The 13,484-nt window shown below is 42.6% G+C and overlaps 1 protein-coding gene across 5 annotated transcripts in view; it reads left to right on the top strand.

Annotated features, from left to right (window-relative positions):
• The window catches only part of XYLT1 (xylosyltransferase 1), a 204,887-nt gene that overhangs the window by 150,678 nt on the left and 40,725 nt on the right, over positions 1-13,484 (top strand). For all 5 annotated transcript variants that reach the window (XM_054210998.1, XM_054210997.1, XM_054210999.1 and 2 more), the window contains one exon: positions 9,597-9,677. In XM_054210998.1, coding sequence (XP_054066973.1) covers positions 9,597-9,677 — 81 coding nt within the window. The remainder of the gene's footprint in view (positions 1-9,596; positions 9,678-13,484) is intronic.

Below are 13,484 nucleotides of genomic sequence, written 5' to 3'. Positions count from 1 at the left end.
TCGAGTGTTTTTTCAGTGCATTCATTGTTGCTAAGCATACGTATAATCTAGGCTTAACGATTGCATAAAATTAGATTTATGAAAGGAAAAAAATCATACTTTAAATAATGTATTTCATCATTTTACTGTAAAATACATAGGTTCCTTTAAAATTGGGAAAAAAAGAATTGCATATGACATGGTATTACAGGATAACGTTTTTCTTATTTCCTTACTTTTTATCGCAGCAGTAGGGATGCTCAGAAAATGTCATTTTCACAGACAAATGAGTTCCTAACATCACTCCTGGGACTGAGGGGATTTTTTTAAAAATGTTTTGTAAACATCAATGAGTTAAATCTCAAACCATCGGTGACTTGTGTGATGTATCTATGGGAGCGATGAAGAAACGGAGGTACAACTGGATTGACCTCCCTGGAAAAGTCTCCTTAGGAAGTGTGCTTGTGCACCTAAGAGATCTAAGATTAGTTAAAGGTCAGCTCTCAGCTCTTAAGCTTGTGTGTAATCATTCCACATGCTGCTTCCTAACGCAGGGACATGTAGACACTTATCCATAAACTAATTTATGAGAATATAGCGTGAAAGTCGCATCATTTTAGAAGAACTACAGTGTGCTACAGTTAAGCACACGCTGTTAAGTGCTTTACTGGATCAGAGACACAGTGATAGCGCTATAGTATAGTGTGCTTGATAAGATCCTGGACAATTTAAATGCTTGTGTTGAAATTGCACTATAAAATAATTTGAAATTGAGTTACATTACTTTATCCCTAGCAAATAGCTAAAGAAAGCAAAAGCAACAAGTTAAAAAGTTTTAATGAGTGCATGTGGTATTTTATTATCATAAAAGCTGTAGGGCTTACTAGCTGATACAGGGCTGGAGTTTTTCATTAGCCAAAGGCGTTTCAGGGTTTCATGGGATATAGCTGGAAAACATTCCAAACAAATGAATATTCTATTTTAAAAGAATAATGAGACGTTGAGGGTTTTTATAAACTCCAAAGTTTGCTAAACCAATATCTCTAATTAGATGAAGAAACTCTCTATAGAGGCTTTGCATCAACGGCTGTGCACATAGCAAATGTTTTAAGCATTTACATATCAAATACTGCTGGCAGAGTTTTGGCTGCAGTCCAGAGCTGTAGATAGTTTTAATCACATTTGTTCATTAATCCATGGTGGAATTCTCTTATATAGTCTCTTTAGGATTTTCATTTAAGCATGTGCTGTTGCTTGTCAGCAGTGGGCTTATTTATTTAATTTATGAATGCCATCTGAAGCCTTGAATTTATAGAAAATAGGTTGTGGAGTGTCTCAGGAAGCAGACGACGGAGTATATTCTTTTTCTCTCAGTAGATCTTCTTTGTACCCAAGCATTTATGTACTCCCTGGGAAGAGGTTTATTCAGCAGTGTGACATTTAAAGAAGACTTTCACTCTTTTGTGACTACGTTAGTTCTTTTTTCTTTTCCATGGGAAACAGACAATGGTTGGATGGGAAGCAGTAATTGAAAGTACAGCAAAGATGATTGTATTGCTAATAAAATGTCTTGAGAGTCATATAACACTGGCAGAGCTGCACTGAGAGTGGCTGCATCCCGTATGATGACTGATCAATGCCTGGAGCATCAAAATGCAGAAAGCTAATGCTTTGAAATATGCGGGTGCTACTTCCCAGCCCAGATGGCAGCGCTGTTGCTGGAGCAGAACTTTAATCTCTCAAGTACTCGAGCGAGCTAAGCTGCTATGGCAGTAGTTTTCTTCCATTATCTTGTTCCTCTGTTAAACCTGACTTGAAAGACAAAACAAACCAGTTAAGACAACACTGTTGTAAAAGCAGAGGTGTTAACAGCCACCTAGGGCCTTCCACATGCAGTTGGTCTCTGAAATCATATCTGTCGTTCTCATTGTTATGGTATGTTTTACGAATGACTGCTGTTATGGGAATCCGCTTCTCTGAGAAATGCCTGCCATGGTAATATTTGTTCTGTGATAGATAGTGAGGGCTAAATCCCTTTCTTTGCATTTTTAGATGGCAAAGTCTTTTTTTTTTTCTTGCTACAGCCAGGGTCAGGCTCCTCGGAGCCTCCCCTTGCACTACATTGACTTTGGGGAGGGAGCAGTTGGGAGCCTCGGTGAGAGGGTCAGGCTGCAGATCCAGGCTATGAGAGCTGAACCCTGCGATGAGAGGGTTTATTTCTGTATTGTTGTGCTGCATTTGCATGGTTGATCATCTTGCTATTAGCATTTCCTTCTGGAAGAGGTCTTGTAGGTTTTTGCTTCTTTCTGCCGAATCATTCCACTGCTGTGTCCTTTTGTTAGGTTACCTGTGCATGCCGTGCACACCCCCCCCCACACGTGTGCCAGCTGCCATGGCGGAAGGGCCAGTGTGGATCAGGGTCCCTTACTGGAGTAGGAGGATCCCACCCAGCTTCATTGCCAAGTGCTGCCGTGTCCCCAGCAGACGCAGGAGCGAAACTTTCCAAGTGCACTGGACACTATACAGGCGTAGGTGTGAATTGGCAATAATTCTTCTGGAAGAAGAAATCTCCTGGATTGCTTTCCTTCCTCCCCACCTCCTCAGCGCCTGGCGGTGATGCAGGGCTGCTGGCAGCTTCCAGAAGCTGGTGGGCTGGTCTGAACACGATAGAGGGAGAGGGCAGCAAGGGCGGGATAGCCCCATGCTAGGAATAGTCAGAGAAGGAACTCTCCTTCTGCCCAGGAGTCTTGTGGCATGTCCTAATACTTTACAATAATGTGTTAACTAAGACTAAATTAATCCTTTATTGGAATCAATGAGCTTAATCATAATTATTAGAATTTATTGAAAAGAAGGTAGCAAAATCGAAGGCACCCAGCTCCTCTACTCCCAGGCACACACACTCCACTCTTGTGTGCACATCTGCATGTTTGACTATGGAGTAATATCTTCCTTAACTCTGAGTAGATTAGTTTGCCCTATAATTCCAGTTTTCTTCTCTGAAGTCTTTTTCTTCTCTAGGGACCTTTTAGAAATAGTTTCTTGGCAAAGAGCTGCTGGGGTTGCTATACATCTGGGCTCTGCAGAGCTGTGCCTTCACACAGACACAGCGATTCTGGGTAAGGAAACTGTGGAGAGGAGTCAGGCAGTTATGGGTGGAAATATCAAAGCTTTGGGCACTGAAAGAGTTTTTAACAGTTTTGACTTACCTCTTCTGACTATATATTTGCCTTCATCATCCTTGCTTCAAAGGCCCTTCATTGCTGCTTCAGACCACATTAGCCTCCTTGCCCTACTTTCCCAAATGCTTTCGCCTTTGTGTTTGTTACTCTGGTTTTTGTCTGTTCAGCTGCTTTTGTGGTACTTTCCTCCGTCTGCAGCACCACCCCACACCACAGCAGAACTACCACTATGTTTGCTAGCTGCGTGCTGTTCACCGCAGCAAGGGCTGAGCCCCTCCCTGTGCTCACGTCCCTCTGTGTTGCAGCTGTAAGATCTTGCGCAGCAGCTAGCAGGCTTGCCTTTAGATAATGCTAAATTAGACATGATTAAAAATTTTATCCGTTTTCAGTGTGCCGTCTCCTGCCAATTGGGTATGTTGTTCTGTACTAACCTAGGCTGTTCGAATTGCACCGAAAGCCAGCGTACGGTCCGGCGTGGAGATGTGCCTGTGGGTGCCTGGTGAGACCTGATGCCTGAATTCAGGAGCTGCCCTTCAGGCCCCAGCTGCTGGTGTCACGGCACAGCACCCTCACAGTCACCGCAGTGCAGCTGTTTCAGTTCAGCACTTTAGTGTTGTTCTTCGAGGGAATAAAGCCTTTGTCATTGCAAAATACAGAAAATATATGAAAAAAATCTCAGAGCTGTGTCTGCAGAAGCATCGTCAGCCACGCTGTAGGTACTGGTGTGTGCTCAGTTGCAAGGACTCCCAGTTTGGTGATTGCTGGTCACTGCAGCTGACAACTATTGTGCACTTTCCTAACTGCGGTGGGATGGTGTGCTGGGGAAAAGTTTGGCTGTTGCATGTCATCGCGGTAATGTCGCATGGTTAACATAGCAATTGCTCACTGTGATCAGTACTGTGAACTGTCACAACCTAGTCACACTGACATTTCTTTTGCTGGGAGTCTGTCAGTAAGCAGGGTAATGAGAAGTTCCTTTTGTCCCATGTATGTAGCAATAAAAAAAGTATTTGTATTTGTTTTTACCTGTCAGATTAGAAAATGTGTAAGAAAAAAAAGTCATCCACACATTAAGATTACAACAGAGACAAAAGCACTAAAGGCAAAAATCACATTCAAATCAGAGTAGTGCTTGGGGAGAGAAACTGCTAAGAGACCAAGATAATGTTGCTTCCAGCAGGCTTTCCCCTTCACTTCTGGAGAAGTGTGGAACCAGGACTGAGCAGGTCTGTTTTAAACAATTTTAAAACCACACTTCAATTGTTGTGCTCTACCTTTTCATATTCCAACATTTTAATTTACAAGTAACCACATTTGTGATGCACGTGAGTTACAGTTGCCTGGAAAGGGTAGCAGAATCCACTTCTCAGTGCTGATATTTCCATGTAAGAGCAGGCACACAGGAAAAGAGAAGAAAATAATGGTTAGAAATGGAATTTAGTCTGGGTTCAGCTTTGCAGCGGTCCCTAGCTCCTGCTAGTGCATGTTGTTCAGGGTAAGTTCATGACAGACTTATAAGTTGGAACAATGTGGGGTATTCCTGGTGAATGAAGTGCTGAGAACAACCTGGCAAGAGCCAGTGCAGTAAAAGGCCTCCCTGGGCACTGCAAATGAAGCAGGGCTGAAGATAATGAAGTTGCCTATAGAGCTCTAAAACCCATCAAGACCATAGGAGAGAGTTCCATAGATTTCATTCGATTTTGTCTCAAACCTTGCACCAGTAACAGAAGAATTCTCCAGTACGAGAGCTGCTTTCCAAGTGGAAATGCTGTATATATTCATAACGTCTAAAAACTTTTATTTAGCCTTACCTTTCTGATAGATCAGAGATTAAGTGACTAGGAGAGAGAGAGATGATCTGTACTTTGCATGCAGGTGCACTGCAGCCCCTTGCACTTTTCACGAAGTCTGAAACAGGATTGCCCCGTCTGTTCTTGATAAATGAAATGGTTTCTAAACCCAGTCCGGGGATTTACCTGAAATGACATTTTTGGAAGACTTCACTGGTGAGTTCACTTGAAGCAGATGGCAAGCTGAACCTTCCTACCCGCAACCTCGCCTGATGAAGCAGAACAGAAACCAAAAGAGATTTTTGGCAGCCCTGCTTCTGCCGCAGCATTGTTGTGGGTGGGCTCTGGAGTTTGGGCTGGTTTTCAGTTAAGTCGGTGGCTTTTTGGGTTGCAGCAATCTGTGGTCCTCAGGAAGTTTTCCTTACTGTCACTGCTCCATATTTTAATTAGCAGGGTCCCATCTGTCTGCAGAGCCGCAGCCAGCTCTGTGCCTGGACAACCCCCTGGTTTCCAGTCCAGGGTCTACGCTGGGACAGGCAGACCAACACCAGCGTGTCTGAAATACCCCTCTGGAGAGGGACACCGAGCTCTCATCATGCAGTGGGCAACCCATGCAGTACCCAAATAGCAGAGTTCAACCCCAGAATCTGAGTGGTTGCTCTTTCCTTCATCTGATTCCTACACAGAATCAAACTATCTTGTTTCCATACCTGTGTGCTGCCAAAAGTTTATGAACTTTTGATTTAACTTAGCCAAATTGTTATGCAATTGTATAAGTTTTGATGTATGAATAGTCCCATTGAAGCGATTGCTATTCCTGACATCCTTCAAGTTGCCCATGCGTTAAAGTACCTTGCTGAATCAAGGACATTTATATTTGCCTTCACTATCTTCCAAAAGTAACAATAGCTTGTTTTTCTTTTCTCAGATTCTCCAAAGACTTTCCTAATCTATTTTCACAGCTGTAAATTAAGGGGATCTCTGCTCTTTGCTTGGATTAGTCACCAGAAGTTGGAGGGTTTGCTTAAAACCAGCAAGCGCAGCATGGCCTTTTGTTCTCGGCAGTGCTCGGCTGTGGTTGTGCGCGGGGACGCGCTCGTGCCACTTCCTGGGCAGACCTGCCAGCGCCTTCAGACAATGCAAACACAAAGTCAGTGTTTCTCTTTCCAGTTTTCCATTTCAGTCCCCAGCGTATACACCATATTCTGAAATAATTGCAATGGTCAGCATGTATACGTGCTTACTGCATGCCTGGTTAGCCTGCTCATGTGCTGGGACACCTCAGTCCCAGACCAGAGGCTGCTCATGACAAAACACTAGTAGCAGACCTTGCTTTGCTTTGGCAATATCTTCTGAGTTCCCTTCTTGCTATAGGACTCCCTTTTCTCTTCCTGAGACCTCTAAATCTAATGTTGACCCTAACCTTAGACTGAGCCCCAGTCCAGGGGCTCAGCCACATCCCCAGGTTGAGCAGTGCTGAGGGTTGAGTCACTGGCAGCCCCAGAGCTGCTTTTGCAGCCTCCAGAGCCCCCAGTCTGCCTGGCCAAGTGCTCCCATCCTCTGAACCCAACCCTGCGGGAGGCTTGGCTGAATTGTGCTCTGTGGCTTCTCAGCGGGCAGGCACCGCACGCTGCCCCTGCTACCTCCCTTCACCCTTGCTGCAGGAGGGGAGCAGCAGGACCTGATTAAGTTCTGGTGGAGATGGACCCTCTGTCCCAGCTTGCAGACCTGCCCTTGCTTAACACCAAATCTACATCAACGAAGTCAAAAACGCTTTGTTTCCCCGTCAGTCGTCTTCACTTGTCACCTTCTCATGGAAGCCTTCCCACACACACAGGCTTTCTCCACACTCTGAGTTCACTGGAGGATTAGTTTCCTATTTCTCTGCGTGCTGCACACCTGAAAACTGCACGTTTTCTCTCAGCCTCTCTCCTCTCGTGTCACCCTCCCTTCCTGCTAATGGCACAGGTAGCCAGCTGGCTAATCCTTCTCCCTGGTGCCTTGCCCTCCAAGTGAGTTTAACAACAAAAGGAAATAAAAGTGAGAGCTGTGTGTATGCATCCTTCAGCTGCAGCCTCATGCACCAACTGTGGAAAGGCTTTTTCCTCAATCGCTAGTCGTGCTGTGTTACACTCTAGGGAAACTGATAGGAATTTAATACGTATATTAGCGTGTTTTGATGTAGGGAGAGAGTAGCATGAACTACTCTCCCTATCCCCACGACTTTTTTATTTCCTTCTTGGGAAGGAAATACTAGAAATATGTTGCACTTGTTACTTTCTGTTATACCATGATGGTTAGTAAAAGATTTTGTACCAGATTCATGCTCAGTGAATTATCCCTGAAATTTGTGAAGCTATAGCAGAATTTAATTTGGCAGTGTGGAGTTGGTGTTGCTCCCAGTGATGTCTTCAGCTGAAAATCTCAGCTTTCCATTGCCTTACTTAGAGAAAAAATAGGCCCATGTCTTTAGTATTTCTCAGAAGGAGTGCCAGAGGGACTGTAAATAGCTGCTGCCAGAGGCTCTGCCATGCTGCGGCCGTACGTAAAGAAGTGTGGTAGCAATCTGTGCCGGAGGTGTTTAGGAAATATACCCCCGAAGGCAAAGTTTTTTGAAAGGTGAGGAGGATTTTAGCAACTGAATTAGCATCTATGGCATGTTCAATACCTTTGATTTTCTTTTTAATGTCATGTGGTGGAATAATTGGGAGGTGATGTGCAGCATCCTCATGATATTGGGGCCAGAAGAAGCAGTTTGAATGAAAGCTTAATAGAAATTCAGTGTGCTCCCATGCTGAGCACAGAATTGGTTGACCGCATAAATCTAAATGTCAAATAACTAGAAACTTTTACCAAATGGAAATGCAATGTTTTATTTCCATGTCGTCAACACATGAAAAGAAGCATACTTAACTGACAGAGAGTATAACTCAGTATGAGTTCTTTTTGAAAAAAAAATAAAAATTAAAAGTAGGACTAAGATGCCACCAATGTTTTCAAGAAGTGAGAAAATGTCAATTATTAATTATTTTGAGAGCTAAAAATCATGTAGGCATTTATAAGCATTATCTAAAAAGTGAGAAGCATTGAAAAGTTTGTATGGCAGCCCCGAGTCCAAATACACTTGGTAGAACACTGCTAAATAGTGAAATACAGGTTGGTGAGCAATCTAGAAATGATGATGTTTTATTGAGTGGTGTGGATTGTTATTTTAGTTGATTTGATTTTTATCCTGTAAGGAAATTAAAGTTCAAGCACTTCCAAACTTGGTTATATTTCTAAAGATCATCTCTGTGTGCCCGTTTTTGCCTAGAAACTCACCCGAAGATGTCAGCCATTGAAACCATTTCATGTGGAAGCATTGCTAAGTAAATTCGCTAAATGCCTATTCATCCCAGTAAGACGGAGAATCACTGGAGCAGCAAATGTGAAAATCTGCACGGCTTACTATACAGAAAGCAGTTTTCTGAGGTTGCTAAATTGAGATGCAGAGTCTGACCCTGGGAGGTATTACAGCTCACATGAGTGAGCACAGAAGGAGGGTCTCAGGCTCCTACAGCCTGGTCGAACAACTGGTTGATGGGCAGATACTTCATTTGGTCCAGATAAAATCAATGGTTAACTTGTTCTTTATTCATCAGTTCAGTAATGAAATGCTACTTGTGATGACAGAATAATTTGGTTCTATGAGATGCAAAGATAGTTTACTAGGCTGATAACGTTTCCAAGTTGTTGCAGCCTGACCCCAGAAGTTAAATGCATTTTGTACATGACTCCAGTTTAACTTGGGTTTCTGTGGCTTGTAGTAATGAGATGTTTTCAAGATACAATACTATTGGCAACTGTTTTATCTTTAGTTTTTCTGCCGTCGACTCCATTACAGACCATTGCTTAAATGGTGGTGTATCTATAAGTTTGTAGTTTTGAATGCAACTCAGGAGATGAAGATCTTTTTAATACGGTTTATTCAGTTTTCCTAAATATGCTGACCTAGATAAATAGAGAGCGTTTTTGCTCCATTGTTAAAGAAATAACAGACCACAAAAGCTGTCAAGCATAAATACATTCTTGGACATGTTAGCTGAAATTTTGAAAATACTGGTGTCAGGTTGCCAGTCAAACTAATTGGAATTAACCTTCTAAATTCCTTTGTGCCTATTAATTATATTGGGATTTTGACATCCAAATTCTCTTGCTTTATGCATTCCAACCTCGGCCTCTTCTCTATTACAAGGATGAAAACAAATAAAATGCCAATAGATACTTAACCAGATTCCCTAGGAAAGATCTAGCAAAGCACGTAAAAGGGGACTATCAGTCCAGTCATCTCACAGCTGAATGTTCATACTTAAAAAATGTTGAGCAGGATTACTTAATACATACTCAGTTACAATGCTTAAAACATCTGTCAAGAGCTGATAGGAAATTTGTTAAGATGTAATAAAGCTGTACTGTTTTCCAAGTACTCTTCCCTAAGTAGAGGGAGGCAATGAAGTTTACCAGCAGGATGGAAGTTTTTTCAGCAACTGCCTCCTTCAGAGAGCCCGTGGATGGTCTCCAAATGAGAACAATAAGTATATAAATTACTCTAAACATAGTGGTTTTCGCAGTGTAATTTGGGCATCTTTTGTTCTTTCTTTTGCAGGACAAATGACCAGCTAGTAGCATTCCTGTCCAGATATCGTGATATGAACTTCTTGAAATCACATGGGAGGGACAACGCAAGGTAAGCTGTTCCTTTCCTCATCTTATTTTAACCATGGGGCTGAGAGATTTTGCATAGTGATGGTTTTCCAGCATTATCTGAAGAAATCCCTAGTCCAGGAAAGCAAAGTGAATGAGAAGGAAACCCTCTCCTGAGGGTAATTGTTTATTGGTCCAGAATGGTTTCTCCCCAGAGTCAGTTTGCAAAGATGCTTTTGTGGGGAGGGAGACATTAAGTAGACTGATGCTCGCTCCCTCCTTGGGGCTTGGCAAAGATCGATGTTTCAGGAGCCAAGCAGTAATTGCCCCGCACAACAGCACTTCCCAGTCCCAGCCATGCTGGTGACTGAGACCTGCGCTAGCCGGGGTTGGCAGCAAAGCTTTGTACAAGCAGAGCATCTCTGCAAGATGTGGGAGCCTCTACCAGCCTGCACGTGCTAGCGAGGGTGAGGATGGTGGCTGGAGGGTTATCACGATCTGCTGCAGTTTTGAAGTCCTTGGATGAATGTCCTTCTTCATCCACACTGCGTAGGTCTCAGGGAAAAGAGAACAGCCGTGTTTCCCACAACGCATCACTAATACTGACAGCTTTGTGGTTTGAGGGATCAGCAGTGACCAAACACCATGTTCCCAAAGATTTAAACAATCTCTGCAGGTAGAAGATCTTTCCCATCTGATTGCAGTGGTCCTCTTTTTCTCTGTATTGATAGTTTTGCTTTTCCTCTTTATTTCTAGTTTTGTACCGTAATAGCAGTCTTGCAACAGTTTCAGCAACTCCATAAGCTGAGTACAATTGGCTTCACACCTAAAAATATTATTTTATTCTGCCTGGGTCACCAGGTCATCTCTTTATTCTGTAAAAAGTCAAGCGTGCTGTAAGGCTGGGTTCAGATAGTGTACACAGAGAATGTGACACATCGCGCCGTGTGTTCAGTGCAGTGGGTGGGCAGAATAACGCACAGGTCTCTCTCATTTTTTGGCTGCTCTTGTCACTAGATTTATCAATTCTGTCATGTTCCTGTTTCAATGAAGTCCTCACAACCATTTGTCTTGTGCATGCAGAAATTCTAGAGCAGGTAGTAAAAAATAATACTGCGAGGAGTAATATTTAAATCCAAGTCAACAGTTTTCACAGGAGAGTCTCTGGTTTGGGAAATGCAACGTGTCAGAGTGATTGGCAGGCTCAGCTCTGGCTGGCAATAGTGATCGACAGCAGAGTTAAAGTAGAAAGGGGAAAAGAAATGGCCAGGGAAAAGCAGTCCGTCTCTAGCACCTTTTTGCTCCTCTGGTGCACCTGATTCTTCTCAAATTCCCTGAGCTGGCTAAGGAAAATAACTAACGAATTATGACATGCCTGCATCAAGCTGGTTCGAACATGCCAACCTCAGCTGGGTTAGAACAATTTAGATCAATTAAACAGACTAATCTGGTATTAATTTAATAATGAAATGAGCTAATGTGCCACTTGTCCTCCCCTCACAGGAACAACAACCCATTTTTTAGTTCAGTGGTTCCCTTTGACTGTATAAACAATTAAATACCTTTTAGCCTATTACAACGTGTTGATGTGTTTTATTTTTTCTCCTGGATTTCTCCCATAAATTGTCTGTGCATCAGGGAACATAATGTGGGACACGAGCGCAGTTTTGCCGTCCCTGTCTGCTGTGGTTTTGTAGTCCCTGAGTCCCGTAAGCATTCCCACTGCTGACCACTGGATGAATGGATCCTTTCACGTTGCCCCTTGGCAGCTCCCCAGAATTTCTATCCTGGAGATACAGTGCTTCCCCTCCTCCTGCATAGCCCCGATAACTGTAGAGACAGGACTCAAGCCAGCAGCTGCAGAAGCCTCTGAGTAATATTGGTGTTTGGTAAAAATTAATTCTATTGGTGTCAAAAGCTGATCAAAAAGCAGTTAGCCTGCTGTTAGTGCTGCAGGTGAATTTCCAGTTCTACATCCACCTGTTGAGAGAGAAAGTGTATCTAATGTGAAGATCTCTTGCCTGATCTTTCAGTTTCAGTGTTTCAGTAACTCAGTCTTGCCTAAACTGGTAAATGTACCGTCTGCTCTGCCCATTTGACACACGGCTTCCAATTGACTTTCATTTTATGCCCAAGGTGTGTAAGCTGTGATCATGCTGGTGAGGTTTATTCCTGTAGTTAGAGTGATGAAATCCTCTGGGCTGAAACACCTTGTATAAGCATGAGATGAGACCGAAGGCCCGTCTAGGCTGTCACCTCGTGTCCTGCTGCTCCGTCTGCTCCCGGGAGTAGAGAAGAGGCAGCTAGTGGTGCTTCCTTACGATATTCTCTCAACCTCCTGTGACCTTTGCTTGGGGAATTTCCACAGCCAAATTTGGTGACTTGCTCATTTAAGAGTAAGGGATGATTTTTTTTTTTCTATTAATTTTTCCAGTTACTTTTTTAATTTTGCCATTTACTTTGCCTTGTCATAGCCCTGTGGAAAAGAAATATCCCATGGGGGGAATGGTATGGCCAAGAGCTTAGTAGGGTCTAGAAGAGAAGCAACAGACTCAAGGTTTAGCAACAAAATTAAAAAAAAAAAAAAAAAAAAAAGGCAGCTTTTGGAAAGGATTTGGGACACAGGCCAGTCTCCAAGTTACTGGGCAATAGGAGAAAACTCTCTTGGGACATCCTATCTCAAAACAGACTGGAACAGGATTTTTTTATTTAAAATGGCTAGTTAAAGCCATGATAAGGGACAGGACATTGGACTAGACTGTCTGCCGCCCCATGTACAATAATAATTTTGCTGTTCCAAGGTGTTTTTCTCAAAATAAGTGAAGTAATAATACAGGAGCTCAGCATTTAAATATCACTGAAAGCAATGTATAACCCTTGCTGCTCGTTTTTATTTTAATATGTGGATAAATAATGGCTCCTAAACAATAAGCTTTTCAACTGTCTAAGTCTGCTTTGTAAACAACTGGAAACTCTGAATTTTAAGTCATCATAGTCTTTGGATCATACAACAAAAAGAGAAAAATTAGAAATGCCATCTGAAAACTGAAATACTTATACGGCTCAATTACAATGTACTTTGTATTCAAGCCTTGTTCACAATCAGTACATGTTTTACTGCCAAATAAGGAGAGAAACCAGGCTTCCTTTTATAGAGTGAAGTTTTCTTTTCGTTATGCCAAAGTCATTAAAAAGTGCATCGCTCTGATTTTTCTTTAGTGGCTTTGGAAAAGGGAATGGACGTGAAAATGGCTCCTTAACTCAGCTGGAGAAGCATTATTTCCTTAGAGAGCTGGATGTATGAAATGAAATTGCATACAGTGGCTGGAGTCATTTCATAGTACTTAGTGGGCAACACTTCCATTTTCTTCTCTTTTCAGTGTCTTAGGCTATTAAAAGGAAAAGAATAACACGGTAGTTGTATAAGCTATTACAATTTGGAACACCCGGAAGATTTGGTTTTTTGGCAGGAGCAGCACCTGGCCGATGTATTATAAAATATAAAGACGGTCAAATGTGACATCTACAATGACAGGCAGGAAAAAGGTTGGGGTTTTTTTATAGGAACCTTGTCACAGTAGTCATTTGGGAAACAGTGTAAACATGCTGTGAAGGCTGGATACTGTTACATCTTAGAGGAATCTGGAGCTCACAGGCAAAATAGACAGCTCAAAAAAAGGCCATTAAAAGTTTGTTTTGTATCTGGGTTCTTTTCTTGTGCTGTTTTTTTTTGTCCTCATTAATGCTATTCTTCACAGTTGTGTTGTCCTCATTCTGGCTTCTGGGTTCCGGATACTTTTAGAGGTGTTGGTGAATGGTTTTTAGTAAGGAGCATCGCAAGCCCATCCCT

This window comes from Rissa tridactyla, chromosome 8 (genome assembly GCF_028500815.1).
Source record: "Rissa tridactyla isolate bRisTri1 chromosome 8, bRisTri1.patW.cur.20221130, whole genome shotgun sequence".
Taxonomy (NCBI): domain Eukaryota; kingdom Metazoa; phylum Chordata; class Aves; order Charadriiformes; family Laridae; genus Rissa; species Rissa tridactyla.
Note: the sequence above shows the minus strand (reverse complement) of the source record. Positions and strands in the feature narration are given on the sequence as shown.